This window comes from Hesperophylax consimilis, chromosome 13, assembly GCF_061612785.1.
Source record: "Hesperophylax consimilis isolate HC1 chromosome 13, BYU_Hcon_1.0, whole genome shotgun sequence".
In the NCBI taxonomy this organism is placed as follows: domain Eukaryota; kingdom Metazoa; phylum Arthropoda; class Insecta; order Trichoptera; family Limnephilidae; genus Hesperophylax; species Hesperophylax consimilis.
The window spans coordinates 26,237,280-26,252,602 of record NC_142848.1 but is presented as its reverse complement, the minus strand read 5'-3'; the positions used below and the strand labels follow the sequence as shown (position 1 = coordinate 26,252,602).

Genomic DNA, 15,323 nt, shown 5'->3' with positions numbered 1-15,323 from the left:
GAGACTGTCACAGATAATCTTAGCTATAACACTGTATTTTTAAAAGTTGTTTCCTTTACGCGTTCATACATTTCTAATGAAGTTTTTTTTTTTTAGTAACTTACATTTATATTTTTTAATAAGTAATTTATTTTTTTATTTGTATTTTACTCAAGCGAAACGATAGGAAAACCTTCAATTTATCTAAAGAATATTTTTCGATATTCGCAATGTAGGTAAGTTTTTAGATTCTCACGGCCAAAAGCATTTTTGTTGTTTGTTTTTGGAGTGTTATGCCGTGTTGCGCTAACTCCTTCTTTAGCCGACGTTTCGGACAGCGTTGCAGTGTCCATCATCAGGGCAGATCCGGTATCTTCGGATCTACCGGATATGCCCTGATGATGGACACTGCAACGCTGTCCGAAACGTCGGCTAAAGAAGGAGTTAGCGCAACACGGCATAACACCCCAAAAACAAACAACAAAAATTCGCAATGTACACCAATTCGTTATAAAGATTAATCAAAATAGTGATTTAGCATTTAGCTTCGCCTTAAGTGATAACTGATAACGCAAACCAGAAAACATTGCACAATATCTAATAACGTCCACACGGCTAACTTTATGATTGCCGAGATTAATAATTTTGTCACCACGTATTTGGCACATGCATAAAGGCTCGCACGCCTTACTTATGAATGTCTATAATGCATGACAGACGGTTGACTATTTGCAGTGCTGTAAAAACAGATACAAAATGCACGTCTGTTGCAACCGCGGTTGGCTCTTGTCCATAAAGGTAGCCTTTCAATTGCACTCTACAATCTAAATTGCCACATGACATGTTCCAAATGACGAAACTCTCCGACTTAGAACTAGCAATCAGTAATGACTATTCCAGAACCATTAATAATACTCTGAAACTACGGTAGCCCAGAGCCATGCCCTCGGATAATATCTGGACATTCACTTGCGCTGGACAAATCACCCTAAATCAGAGGTTCCCAAATTTATTGACTCAACGAACCCTTTTCAAATTATTTTTATTCATTGAAGAGTATTAACAAATCTCAAACGAAACATATTAATGATTCGGCCTTGCTTTTTTGGTATTTGCTCTATCTAACTACGGAGTTTATCTGACCCTATCCCATTCGATCATATATTTCGACTAAGAACTGGCAACATTATCTTCATTTTCTAAAAGCCACGTAGTAAGCCTTCAAAGATGGTTTGAAAGGGAGATATGTAAATACGAATGTTAGAGGGAGCGCGCTAATATTAAAAATCGATAATAATTTAGCGAACATTGTGAAAATATTTAATAAAGCACGACTCGGTGACAATAGAGCAAAAATCTCTCGACAAATGCTTTAGTTAAATTTGAAGATACACTGTGAATTTTTTCATGCCTATAGCGTATTAAATAACTAAACAAAACGTGTTTTTATCATTTTCGGAGCTTATTTCGCGATACCGATTACCGTTTCGGCATAAAATACAAATTTTTGGGATGACGAATATCCGTATGATCTTAAACTATTTGAGCTTTTTTATAGAGCTCCCCTCTCCTTTACTGCTAATATAATTCTCTTCTGCCCTGTTGGATTGGTCTGTCCTCCATCTATTTATACCTGCGATACTGTCCACTTTGAGAATAACTGCGGTAAGCCAAAGGAATTTTATATTTCAGTGGATTAATCCATGGAATGGCATTACAGTAATTAATGTGTACTCAATTTAACAAAAATGTTTGACTCAATTAAAAATGTTGGAATTTATAAATACTCTGTACTGTACGGAGTCTATAGTTACTGGAATGTTTCCTTTGAAATTATGACTTTTTGTGCTGAAGGGTTTCGTCAAACTGGTAATGACCATTTTATGCACATTCATAAATGTTGCTAATTGCCGAACCTTTATTGCATAATTAATTTTCCTGCACATTTTTACAAATCCAATAAATAAGAATAAGTGATTTGTAATGACTCACAAAATTCAATGAGGCTGCGGCAATTAATCAAAGATCACCACATTTTCGTAAATGACACCATACAAAGTTTTATTGCTTACCGAAATTAATGTATGCACAATGCACATGGCTTCTACAGATACAAGAGATGATCGGCTTTATATCTCAATGACGAATGTGCCTCGCAATCGTTCCACTTTTTGTTTTATGAGACAGGTTTTATTACATCCATTTGCGGTCACTTGCAAGAGATGACACTATGGCCTAATTCACACTAAAGTCCATACATAAACTGCATCTGCACGTTACTGCACCTCCTAAACCGCTCCTTAAATCAAAGGATGCGTCGCATATAAATTATACTTCAGTACGGTCTACGGAGTAGTACGACGTGCATGCTTCTTTGACAGATATTACGTAAGAGCAGATCATAACATGAATTCTGAATAAAGTTGAGCAATTGTAGTTTGCAGATCGAGCAAGCCCACAACAAGATCGATTGCCAATTCAACAAAGCGCATCGATCACACGTGTAAATGAAGCAATAAAAAGATTGTTGCTATTATTTAGAAGTAAGATGTTTATATCAAATGTAATGCTGTTACATGTGTTCCGGTTATAGGTTCGATTTGTAATACCTATTTTTTTAGTAAGTATATCTGGTATAATTATGACATGATGTTTAATTTAGAACATGAGAAAGAAAAAATAATAATTAGATTACAATAAACAAAAAATACATACATCCATGAAATAAAAATACAACAAACAAAATTTAAAAAATATATAGTTATCAGATAGGTTAGTTGAGAGACAACGAAAGATTCAAGAATAAGGTTGGAATAAGTTTTTTAACATGATCCAAAAAATTCACCAAGTTAACATTAAACATATCAATATCATCTGAGTATTGATTTCCCATAGTGTGAAATATCTGTATCCGGGAATCGGAATATAAATAATGCTTTTTCTCTTTAACGCTAAGATTTTCTACCCAAAACTTTGGTGTTAAATGCGGTTATAATCTACGCGATCATAGGTGGCGTTTTTATTAATTCATTCAAATACATTTTTGCAAGTTATGCTTTAAAATATATATTTTGCAAGTTATGCTTTAAAATATATATTTTGCAAGTTATGCTTTAAAATATATATTTTGCAAGTTATGCTTTAAAATATGTATTTTGCAAGTTATGCTTTAAAATATATATTTTGCAAGTTATGCTTTGAAATATATATTTTGCAAGTTATGCTTTAAAATATATATTTTGCAAGTTGTGCTTTAAAATATATATTTTGCAAGTTATGCTTTAAAATAGTATAATAAAATTATAAAAGCCCCTAAAAAGGGCGTTAATAAAGTAATAAATAAATAAATAAAATAAAATATTACGATGAATTATTTGTTTGCGTCCGTACACCGGCAATATGAATATGAAAAAATAGTTTTGTCCGGATAAGAACTCAATTCTTTCAAGAGAGGCATACATGTATAATATTGGAATGAATCACAGATGTATGCCTTTCTTGAAAGAATTGAGTTTTTATCCGGACAAAACTATTTATTCATATTCATATTGCGTATTTACGGGCGCAAATAAATAATTCTTCTTAATATTTTAAAGCATTATTTCAAAAATTTTAATTTATTGAAATAATTAAATTAACGCCATAGTCAAACACGCCGAAATAATTAAATTGCGCGTTAATAGCACGTTGCGTTGAACCTAAATAGTAAAAACTATCATAATACGATCAACGTCAAAGATCTAGTTACAGAATCTCAACCATGTTTTTAATTATATTTATATATGTAACAGTTTTTCGGTATTTCGCAAGGTCGACTCTTTAATTATTCGTAAATTTTAAAACATAATTTTTTTTTCACTTTTTTATTCTCTTCTTCTTCTCATTTTTATTTACACACGCCCCGTAATCGACAAGATGTTAAATCTAACGTCAAACATTAACGCTTTTACAGCCACGGTAATGGGAGTCTTGTAGTACAAACGGAAAACTGGTGAATCTACACACAGAGAACCCAAAAACGCGGAAACCGGATTCTGTAGTTTCCGGTCGTTCGGCGTTAGAGCGTTGGGAGCGTTGGAGATCAAATTGTGACTCTCCTGACCCCAAACGCTTTATGTATCAGTTTCTCCAATTAATTATTCGTGGACTATATTCTTATTAGGTCACGTCTCAATCCCCCCCTGACCCCAAACGCTTTAAGTATTACTTTCATAACTTTAATACCCAACGAGAATAATATATTATCCACCAGACAATGCAGATATGAAATGCGAACCACTTCGAACAAATAATAATGTTTCAACATCACTAACAGATGCCGAGCGAAAGATTTTCGTAATAAAATATTTAATAATGAAATACATTTATAAAATTAAAATACTAGAATTGCGCTAGATAAGGCTTCAGAATAAAATTGGACTTATTAGTCCAATATTCGGAGGATTTTAAATGACATGTTGAATATTGTGCATTCAATTTTATTGGAATAAATTTTGATTTTAGTTGAGACTATGGTTTATATTTTTAAATAGGTTTATTTGAATTTTACTTTTGTTTTCGGTAATGAATAAATGCAAATCTTGGAAGCGGAAATTAACGCACTTCCCGAAATCCGATCGATCTGAAACTCTGAGGATAGACGCATTATTGATGACAATACAATAAACGTGTACACACACCGTGACATGTACGCATTTTCTGAAATCGAATGACATTATTGATATACGAAATAAATGTCGATCCTACGACGTATTATAGTAATTGTATATATATTATAGACTGTAGATGTATTATAGTAATTCGCTTAACCATAATGTTTTGTCATCGACTAGACAGATATTTAGCAATACCAATGAACTGATTTCGATGCTTTCATAGAATTTTTTTTGTTTATTAAACAATTTAAAACCACACAAAATCGAGCAATAGAAAAAACACGGCTGATATTGATTTCTGTGTTAAACTGTAGTTGGCCAATCACATGAGAATCAGGAGTATGTACATTAAAAATAGTGATGCTCAAATTTTAAATTAAATGTTACAAATAATATCAATATGAATTGAGACTAATGATAATAATCAGTGTAATCACCTACCTATTCAATTCTGATTACAGTCTGTACATCTGTATGTATACCATAAGCGTTTTAAATCTATTTGGTTCTGTAGGCCATTTGAATCTATGTTAAGAAGTTGGCTAAGATGCAAAAATGTGTTAGTCTGACTAAGCAAAAATGTTTAGCTCTAGAGTCATGAGCTACGAAGCTTTAAAACATTATTCCCTGTTTTAAAGCTCAAAAAGGAAAATCCATTACCAAATATGCGTAAAATGCATGGCCATATTCACAAATGCGTCTCCTACTAGAAAATTATAACTTCTCGGAAAGCGAGAATGGTTTCCCTTGAATTGCGTCTAAATATAAATCCGCGAATCGAATTTCAAGTCGCTTTCAAAACACAAGACTGGTTTAAACTTGAGAGTAAATCTGCATTGTTATGCACCATGAGCTTAAATAATCGTTACACGCGGAGCAAGCAAATCGTTTTCCTTGGAATTTTGCAGCAAATGGTGTGAAAATAGAATTTAAACTCCACTCGAAACATGCTAACGATTTTCTTTAAAATGCCTCAGCACATGAATCTGAAACTATAATTTTAACACATTATTCAGAAGATTTAACTGCTTTTAAATTAAGATGGAATCTTTGTGCGAATCGCCTTCTTTGTTTAAAATTACACCCAACACGAATCTGAATGCTGGTATTTCACCAGGTCCATCCTGAATGTACCAACCAATCTGAATAAATATATTAAAATAAGTCAAATTAATCTAGTAAAATTTTTAACCCGCGACATTCGTAGTCACTCAACCTCGGAGGCTGTCAAAATTTTCCACATTTCCACTGTCACAACGTCTGGGACATGGGAAATGGGACATTCTATGCTCATGTGTGCTCATAAAATAAATTGAATGGTAGTCTCTTCGACCATTCACAACGACACGTCGTGTTCGAAAAAAAAAAAATGTTAACAAATCGTAATTGGAGATGTTCTGCCGATTAATTCTCCCACCAGTCTGTTTCAATTTAACAGTTAACACCAAGGAAGATTAACGTTGTCGCGCCTTACGAATTTTCTAGCATATATTAATATCTGAAACAGGAAGAGCTTACAAAATATACTCAAGTTACATCACTTTTCTTGAGAAGTTTTAGCGAACTCCCGCGAGAGCACCTGTAATGAGGATCATTATTAGAAAGTACTCATTTCGGAGTCACGCCACGGATTCTGTGAGTGTCTAGTACTGCGAATCTGCAAATCATCTATCACTATACTATTCTTATAATTTTCAATAAACATGCCAGCATCATTTGTTGATCAGGGCCGTTGCAAAAGGTATTTATTTTAAGTTTCTACATTTGTGAAATTGCTCTATAATTAAAAAAGAATAATGTCAAAATTGTGATAAAATACTACTTAAATATTAAATAATAGAACTTATGTTTAATGGTCTTGCTTGATGGTCCGAGTGTATGACATATGGGTGAGAATGATCGTGATGTAAATAATTTAAGACAATCTTACAGCCAAAGACAGCTTTAATATATGTATTGGTAAAATTGTTTTGTTGACTTATTCGGTCTGCAACGTCTGCATACTACCAACCTCCGATATGGGAGAGCACCAAAACATAATAATCCTATGTTACAAATACTCCATGTATGTAGTATGTGGTCCTGGTATCATTATATTGTTATTAGTGGTTAGTATAAGCACCAGGATCATCATTCCTATATTTATCAAGTTAATTTTCTGTTAATAATTCCAAATAACACCTAATGATCGATCAATCCGTTATGAAGTGAAGTTTAGTGACTTGTTATAGTTAGTATAGTTATATAACCCCTGGGTTAGGACGCCCGCGAGCTCCACACTCTTCGTAGAAGAGTGTGATGCGCCCCTGTTGGTTTTTCGCATTATTGTTCATATTTGGTATTTACGTTCGGTGTTCATAATATCAACATTACGCGAAATGTCAACACGTCGCCGATTGATTTATGACACGCGATACAATACGCAGGTAAAGGTTTTTACTTTTGGAGTTATACAATGATTTATTATTCAACTTGTTCTTTGGACGGAGGTCATACCGAATTGTCCCCATTTTATGCCTGAAATCAAATGAATCCACGGTTTTCTATTATCATATTCCCACGATAATCCATAAGAAGATACTGGCTAGCAAAAACACAATTTCTCCGCATGAATAATAGTGAGAATAGTAAGGTACAAGAACAATAATTTTTCATTAAAATTCACAGATTGCCACGAGTTTTTTTGTAGGATCGACTGAGATAGGCTTACCCTATTTTTTGTTCTGCATCCTGGACGACTTCTCAAAAACTATACATCCGTCTCAACACAAACCTCTTAAGTAGATAGGCAAGGAAAAAAACCATTTGAATATGTTTGCTGTCAAGATTAACATAAAGACAAAAAAAAACTTTCATTTTCACGGCAGAGAAAAACCATTCTCGTGTTCTGACTGTAACTAATCATGTTCACGATAATCGTATTACCGGCAGAGATAAACCGCTTCCGAAAACAGAACCTTTCTTGGCCACAATCAGTCTATTAAGAAACTTCGAAACTTTCCATATTCCGAAAAACGAACTAAATCTTAATCTCCCAAAGCTTTTTGCAAATGTGTCCACTGTTTAACATCCACTGTAGTGGCAAGATTCTGGACATTTGGTGATAGCCCCCAAAACTATACAAAATTTTTCGAACTTAACTACACCCAAACATTATTGTATCTCGTTAGTTTTGCTGTTATTTTACATGCCCCCTTAAGCGTGTTTTAAATTTTACACAAATGAAAAATAAACTATTTCAGCAACAAATGTAGATACAATATGTCTCGAAGCCATCTAGTGGGAAATTTAGCACTAATAAAGCCTTTCCTATAAAAATAAAGTTTTTTGTTTACAGGTGAAAAAATATAATAGGCAGTATTTGTTGATTAAGGTACTAGTACATATTGAATTATTTGGCGGTTTGGAAATAAGCCGACATAGCTCAGTGGTTCAGAGCACCTCAGAAGGCACGGGTTCAATTCCTGTTGGCGGCATTTATTTTTACTCGGGAGATATTTTCAATTTGTATTGATATTTTAGGTGACTAATTATTGCTTACAATTATTGGAAAAACCCTCCATTAATAGTTTTTTATCAGTGGTGTAAAATTTAAAACACGTTTATTTGTTAGGCCCTTCTTGTTTAATTCTTGAATATTTTATCGTACACCGTTATTGGGCTGTAGTTATTCTTTGTTTTTTTCTGTGTAATTCTTTTATGTTTACCCGCTATCTGCTGTGCACAGCATGAATAAAATAATTCCATATCTTTCTAAGATGCCTCACTTCATTAGTTAATGCAGAATTGCAAAATTGTCGATTAAATACAAAGGGAATAATAAAGAGTTTGTAATAGCAGGTACTAGTAGTTTATTTGGAAATCCGACAGACATACCCGAACTGTGAACGCGCGGATTTTTAATAGCAATAATCGTTAAAGCTGTGATCGATTCTCATTAAGGTCATAAAGATCTATAGAAAAGAGCACATAATCGTTAAATCAAATAAATGTATTGAGAACGGTAGCCAGCATGACCAATTACAGGTAATTCTTCTGAAAGAGGGCCATACTTAAATTATGACAGTCAATGCTTAAGTGTGAAGACATATTGTTATGTAATAAAATAACGCTTCAAGGGGTCAACAAATATTGTATTTGATTTCTTTAACCTATTGTAAATTGTTCGTTTACCTAACTTATTTGACTAATCATCTCCCTTTAAAAGAAATTGTTTGCAATTCACCTCTACAGGTGAACTGTATGACTTTTATGACTATCTAATAATTAGGGACCTGAAAATTTCTCGTTTGTTTCGGCGAAATGTGAATTCGGCAAAAAGTGTATTTTACAGCAAAAGTGGCGGTATTCTGCAGCAAAAGTGATATCATGTACACTTCAGTATTTTGCAGAAAAAAATGGCACAACGTCATTCACCCGAAAATCCCGTGAAAAATACTTAAAACATTAGCCCGAAAATTACGAATTTCGCAAAAAAATTCAAATTTTGTAAACGCGAAAATTTCAGATCTCCACAAGTAATAATGAAATAAATAAAAATTTAAAAACCTAATATATTGAAACGTCAATTTTAAAGCTTTTTTTCTTAACAAGTCACGTAGAATCGAAAGTTCACGAATTTGCAATGAAATCGATCGGCTTAATTATGCATTTGTTTGTTTCCTTTGAAAATAAATCACAGCATAGAAACAGACATGAACTATTCAAATATATGCTATTTGTAATACCCACATTATACAGTAAATCTGTAAAATTTGGAAAAAAACTGTCATATTTATATGGCCGCCCCTTACTTTCCTTCAATGATGCTTTTTTGTCCCGCGGATCTCTCCAGTGTCCCCGAGAAAGGAGATGTAACTGTTCCACTGATCCACGGTTTGTAGAGAACCACTGATCATAAACCAGATGTTTAATATATGAAACTGTGTGAAAGCAAAATCAGAATAGGTATCTAGATACATAGGTATCCACTATTTTTAGAAGAGCCATTAAACCAACATTAAACACACCTTGGCATGTTAACCAGTGACTTACATTGCAGTAACCAGGTGCAAAAACTAAATCGTACATATTTCACACAGCGAATACAGAAGGTATGAGACACAATTAACCTACAAACTGATTAGCTCTTACCCGCTGTAATATAAATAATTAGTAAATTGGTTGAGACATTAATTTGGTATCATGTTCCATGTTCCCCCATTGATCTGACCCAGTAACGGCAGACGATTTCAAGACTGCTTCACGGCATTCTGCATAGACGGCAGCGTGATACGGTGATACTTGGTGATACGGCTGATGTTCACTGCTGGCAATCTCCACAATGATTCTTGGCTATGATGGTATCATGAAGGACAGTGCTGCGCAACCGGTGAACTGCGAGACAGTGATGCACGGAGAAAACATACTGTTAATTTATTAAAAATCTGGTCAAATTGTTCGAAAACGAGATTAGTGGCATTTTAAAGAATTAATTGACAGAGTTCCTAACAAAGTATCAGTTAAAAGGGATTGTTTTATGAGGACGGTAGAACACGTGTTCATGCAAATATCAATATTGGCATACTGATATTTATTAGGAAAATAACATGTGTTCTCAATATATTCTGAATGACTGATATTTTAACAGGAAATTGACATGCTATCACTTCTTTAACAGGGTAATTTTTCTCAGTGTCGGTTCTTCGTATAGCATGCAAAATATAAAAACTTCCTGCATCCTCTGGTGTATAAAGTTGTGAGGTCGAAAAAGTGGGGATGGGGAGGAAAGGGAAAAGGAAGATTAAAAATTACCACACTGTTCAGATCTGGACCCTAAACTTTCGATAATGAATTTTGGGCTCCCATCAGGGCACAATAAGGGTCTTTGAATATTATGAGTCGAATTCTTGGTAATCATCCACTCTGACGCGGTGCTATATTTTGTGCATATCAAATAATGTGAATTCTTGGCATAATGCATGCGAAAAAATTGTTTTAACTTACACATCAGATAGACAAAATTTTTATATATCTTGAGGAGAAGTCATACTCATGTATAGCATTAAATGAAGAGACATTTTATAGAACTTTTTGACAGCTACCTCAAATTACCAATATCTCTCATAGGCATTTCATAGAACTTTTTGACAGCTACCTCAAATTACCAATATCTCTCATAGGCATTTCTAAAATCTAGCAAAAATCCCTAGATTTAAAATTCTCATTGTAACCGACCGCCACAACACGGGCATGTGCCTAGTCTAGTGGTCGAAAAATTCAAAAACTAATGAGCTATAATAATACATATTCTGAATAAACACTTAGGACGGGTTGTTTCGGAGAATTTGAACAATTCATCAAATTTCAAAGTTCATTTTCAAATTCTGTGAAAGTTTTTTTGAAGTTCTGTTTTTATTTCAGTTCTGTCAAGCAATCAGCCTATAATGATATTATAACAGTACTTGAATAGGACTTCCACAGAACCCGAAAATGAGCGTTGAAATTTGATGAATTGTTCAAATTCTCCGAAACAACCCGTCCTTAGAAATAGTTGTGTGATTTCCCTATTCCAACAATAGGTTTTAAAAAAATTTAAATTAAAAATTTCGTTGTGAAAATAAATCTATCGCTCAGGAAAAATGAATTTACTTATCTCTGAATTGATATTTTTTCATTACATGAAATCACACTTGGAATCGCCGAAGAAATATATTAAAACAAAATTTGTCGTACGTGATAACGCAATAGAATTTATTCATACGCATACGGAAATTTAAAAAAAATATATGTTGCGCGTGAGAGAAATGGTTTCGGATCACTGGTATAATAATGGACACAGTGGTACTGTAGGTACATGGCATATTCGCTTGTTTCGTAACTCTGGAGCGTGTAGTCTGTAGTCATTAACCTTAGTTACGATAACATAGAAGTGGTCGGGTGTCGCCGGACGTTTCAGCAATTGCATTCAATTAACTTAACAATGGAACAAGGAATCTTTTGCTAAATAAAAGAGAATTTTCGAGTCTGTTGCAACTTGCAACCGGTGTTAAAGTCCGTCTTCAAAAAAGAAATTAATTTTTAATTAGTCAATCGGATTCACCGTTGAAGACATTGTACAGAACACAAAATCAATCTTAAATCAAAAGCTTTAAAAAAATCAATAGCAGAACAATAACCTTATCTTTTTACTGATACTGAGATTTCTTCAGTCTGATTTTTAAAAATTTAATTTAAAAAATTACTGTGCACATTATTGAGATATGACAACGCCTTGACTGGTCGCATAACTTGTGTATTACCATTTTACTTACATAAAACTGTATAAACTTTTTTTCTAACCATTTGAATAAAACTAATATATTTTAATTTATTTCCAGGACCAACACGTTCGCCCCGAGGCCCAGTTCACCCTGGGCGTGGCAGGAGAGAGAAGACTAGCCGCCAGACTAGACGAGGCAAGGAGGAGCCGGAGATATTGCAGACTATCAGCCACGGCTCTGGCTCTATTATTCTTCGTCTTAACCTTGGTGGCATGCTCATTGCTGCTGTCCAATGGAAGAGCGCCGTTTGGCTCTATGATGTGATCAATGCGATGAACATTGAAGTGATATAGAATATAGACTCATTAATGGGATATCCTCTTTTCAAAAAACAAACGAGGCTAGACACTGCTTATTGCTGGTGTTAAACGGCCTACCGGCTGCGCCAATGTGGTATTTGTAGGTTATTTGAATAACGAGAGAGTATGTAACGAATGACAAAAATGCGCTAACCAAACATGCATACTCATTTATAGAACTTTGAAAGCATTATTTCTCGTTTGCACACATCAATCCATCATACACATTAAATGATATGATCTAATCAATGCATTCAACATGATTATAATATTTAATGATAGACCCTGTAGTAGAAAACATACTACAGAAAGGAGACAGTAGCTATGTATACTGGACGAAGCCAGTTGAGGCGCTGGCGGCTTGCTACTAGCTGCCGTCCAATGGCGGGGCATCGTTTGGCTCCAATGATCAATTCATCTTGTGGAGAACACAGTGATAGACTCTTCAGTTGCATGTTCTGCTATGGAAAACATGCTGAAGAGGGGAAATTGGCAGCTAGAGGAGCGGAAGGCACTGCAGACTAGGTATCAGCCACGGCTGTTCTGCTGTCTGACACCAGTAGCTTGCTCCTTATTAACTTGCTATAGTCTAATGAAGAGCGCTTTTTTTGCTCCACGATGTGATCAATTAAAGAAAATTTGAAAAGAATGAAATGATAAAAATATTTAGTAAGAGATTTCGCTGTAAATAACATACTTAAGAAAGGAGACAGGCAATTAAACTGGATGAGATCAGTCTTAAAATTGCTCGCTTGCTCCTTGCTACTTCAAAATGAAGATTTCATTTAAATTCATGCAATTGAAAGAGAACACAGTGATGTAGACGCTGTATATTAAGAATCAGATTGAAAAGGTGAAAAAGTATTTTCAAAATTGAACAAGTACCTATACCACTTAATAATACATGGTGGGTTTGAAATTTTAATTTAAGACTGGTTAACAAATTAAGTAAAAAAATTTCAATCTGTGGAAGTATGTTGGAAATGCGTTAAAATAGCAATATTCTGAAATATTCAATTACCAAAATATTGCGATTTAATAGCATAACTTGGTATTGAGCCGCATTATTTGTAATTTCCGCCACAACTTAAAAAAATAATTGCATTAGAATCAAAGACGGTGCCAAAATGAATATTGATAATAATTGTTAAATCAATAGAAATTTTTGAAGTTTATCGCGTGTCTACTTTTAAAGGTAATTAAATGTCATGGACGAGCTGTGCAGTTATATTATATTTCAACATTTCAAGAAAACGGTATAGCTTTTGAAATGGGCTATTATTACTTAACACTGTCAAATGACCACGAATCTTTGGTTAATAAAACAAACAACATCGATCTTATCCAAGGTCAATATTTTCACAATTCTCCGTTTGTTTTCTGAGATATTTTTGTAATAAAAGTTTGAACGTCTGGCCTCAGAGTGGTATCAACCAGTAATTGTAACTGGTTTCCAAGTCTGAAAATCTTTGCTGTGTGGTGTAATGCTGTACCATGAGCCACATAAAATACTATAGGCGCCATCGAGTACTCTTACTTTAGTGTCAGTCTAAGTATGTAACATACTGACCTCAAATGTCCCTTAAACCAGACTTTTAAGGCGCCCTTCGTATTTATTGACCTTTCAGAAATGATTGTACCAACAACATCTTTTTCAGGTCAATTTTAAATTTTAACTCATTTCTTCAGTAAAAGTTTTTATCATTATTTGGTTTTTTATGATTTTACAATGACTTGCAATAATTCAACAAGAATCTTTGCAGAACCCCATGTTGTTAGATTGTTAAATACTTTAATATATTATTTATTCAGAATAGTTTCGGAATATGGAATCATGTGGGTATTTCCGACAAGCCGATGTAACATTGACTAATTTTCAATTAGCATTATTGCATCACATGAGACGGAATAAATGTAGGTAAAATTACCCATACGTGTTTTATGTCACTCGTGTTGTGACCATTTACAGGCGCTGTCATCGAGAAGTATTTAGAGCATGTCAAATGAGTAATATTCTAAAAAATGTGTAACTCTTACATTCTTTTCACTGTTTTGTTTTCGTTTATGATCATCGCACAAGAGTCACAACTGCCCGTAGCCAGTGGTGCTACGGCATTCTCATTTAAGGAGGTTGATGGAAATGGAAGAAGCGAAGAAAAGAAGTTAGAAATAGAGGAAGGTTTGAAAGTACCTGGTTATTGAAATTTTGTACAATTTAGGATCCATTTATTAATATACTTATACGATATAAGTTATATATATTCATTAGGGATTCCTGTGGCGGACTGTAGATTGGTGATTTACTTAATGCTGTATCCAATACTTTTTACAATTTCCTAATCTTCTTGTTCACCTAGCCTTGTTTTTTTTTTGTGTTTATCTCCATTTCCATGGTATTTTAACACATACATGCTGTCTTCAAATTTTATCATCTTCGTGTTTACTTAGACATATTTTGATGTTGTTTTTATTACAATCATCGTTTCATTTCGCGATCCATCATCGTGGTTAATTGTTTCTAAGAGGATTTTCCAGTATGGATCGAAGGAGAAATGAAAAGTATTTTTAATTTAGTTTTTTAAATTCTTACTGATTTTCAATTACTTTTTAATAATGATAATAATAAGAAAAAATAATAATATGTTAGAATTCAACAAACTATTTAATAAGATTATGAAGGTTTTTACTGTGTCCTACAGCTTTCCTTAAAATCGTCCAAGAATTCTTGTGATTATTTTAACCATTTCGGTTGAAATTAATTTTATTGTGTATACTGTTAATATTTTCCGCTTTTATTTGTACCAAATATTGCTCAATATTATTCAAAACTCATCTGCTACAGCATTCCACAGACATTATGCGAATTGAAACAGTTGTTCTGACAGCGGAGGTTTTTCGACCTGCCTTTTTTGTCCTGTCATTCTTTAATACTTGTAATTGGCAAAGTGAATTCTTACCTAACGCGCTCTTTCCAAGGCTTTTTGTTTTACAAGTCAAATTTATCCTCTACACTCTACCATTATTCTATTCTTCCAACATGCAACTCTATCGTTTCCTTTCTTTTTTCATGCTTAATAGGATTTGGCGTC

General features: G+C 33.7%; 1 protein-coding gene across 1 annotated transcript in view; it reads left to right on the top strand.

The window, feature by feature from the left end:
• The window catches only part of LOC149418675 (uncharacterized), a 97,591-nt gene extending 82,872 nt beyond the window's left edge, over positions 1–14,719 (top strand). The window contains exon 5 of the mRNA XM_089639146.1: positions 11,993–14,719. Coding sequence (XP_089495272.1) covers positions 11,993–12,199 — 207 coding nt within the window. The 3' untranslated portion in view covers positions 12,200–14,719. The remainder of the gene's footprint in view (positions 1–11,992) is intronic.
• The last annotated feature ends 604 nt before the right edge of the window (positions 14,720–15,323 follow it).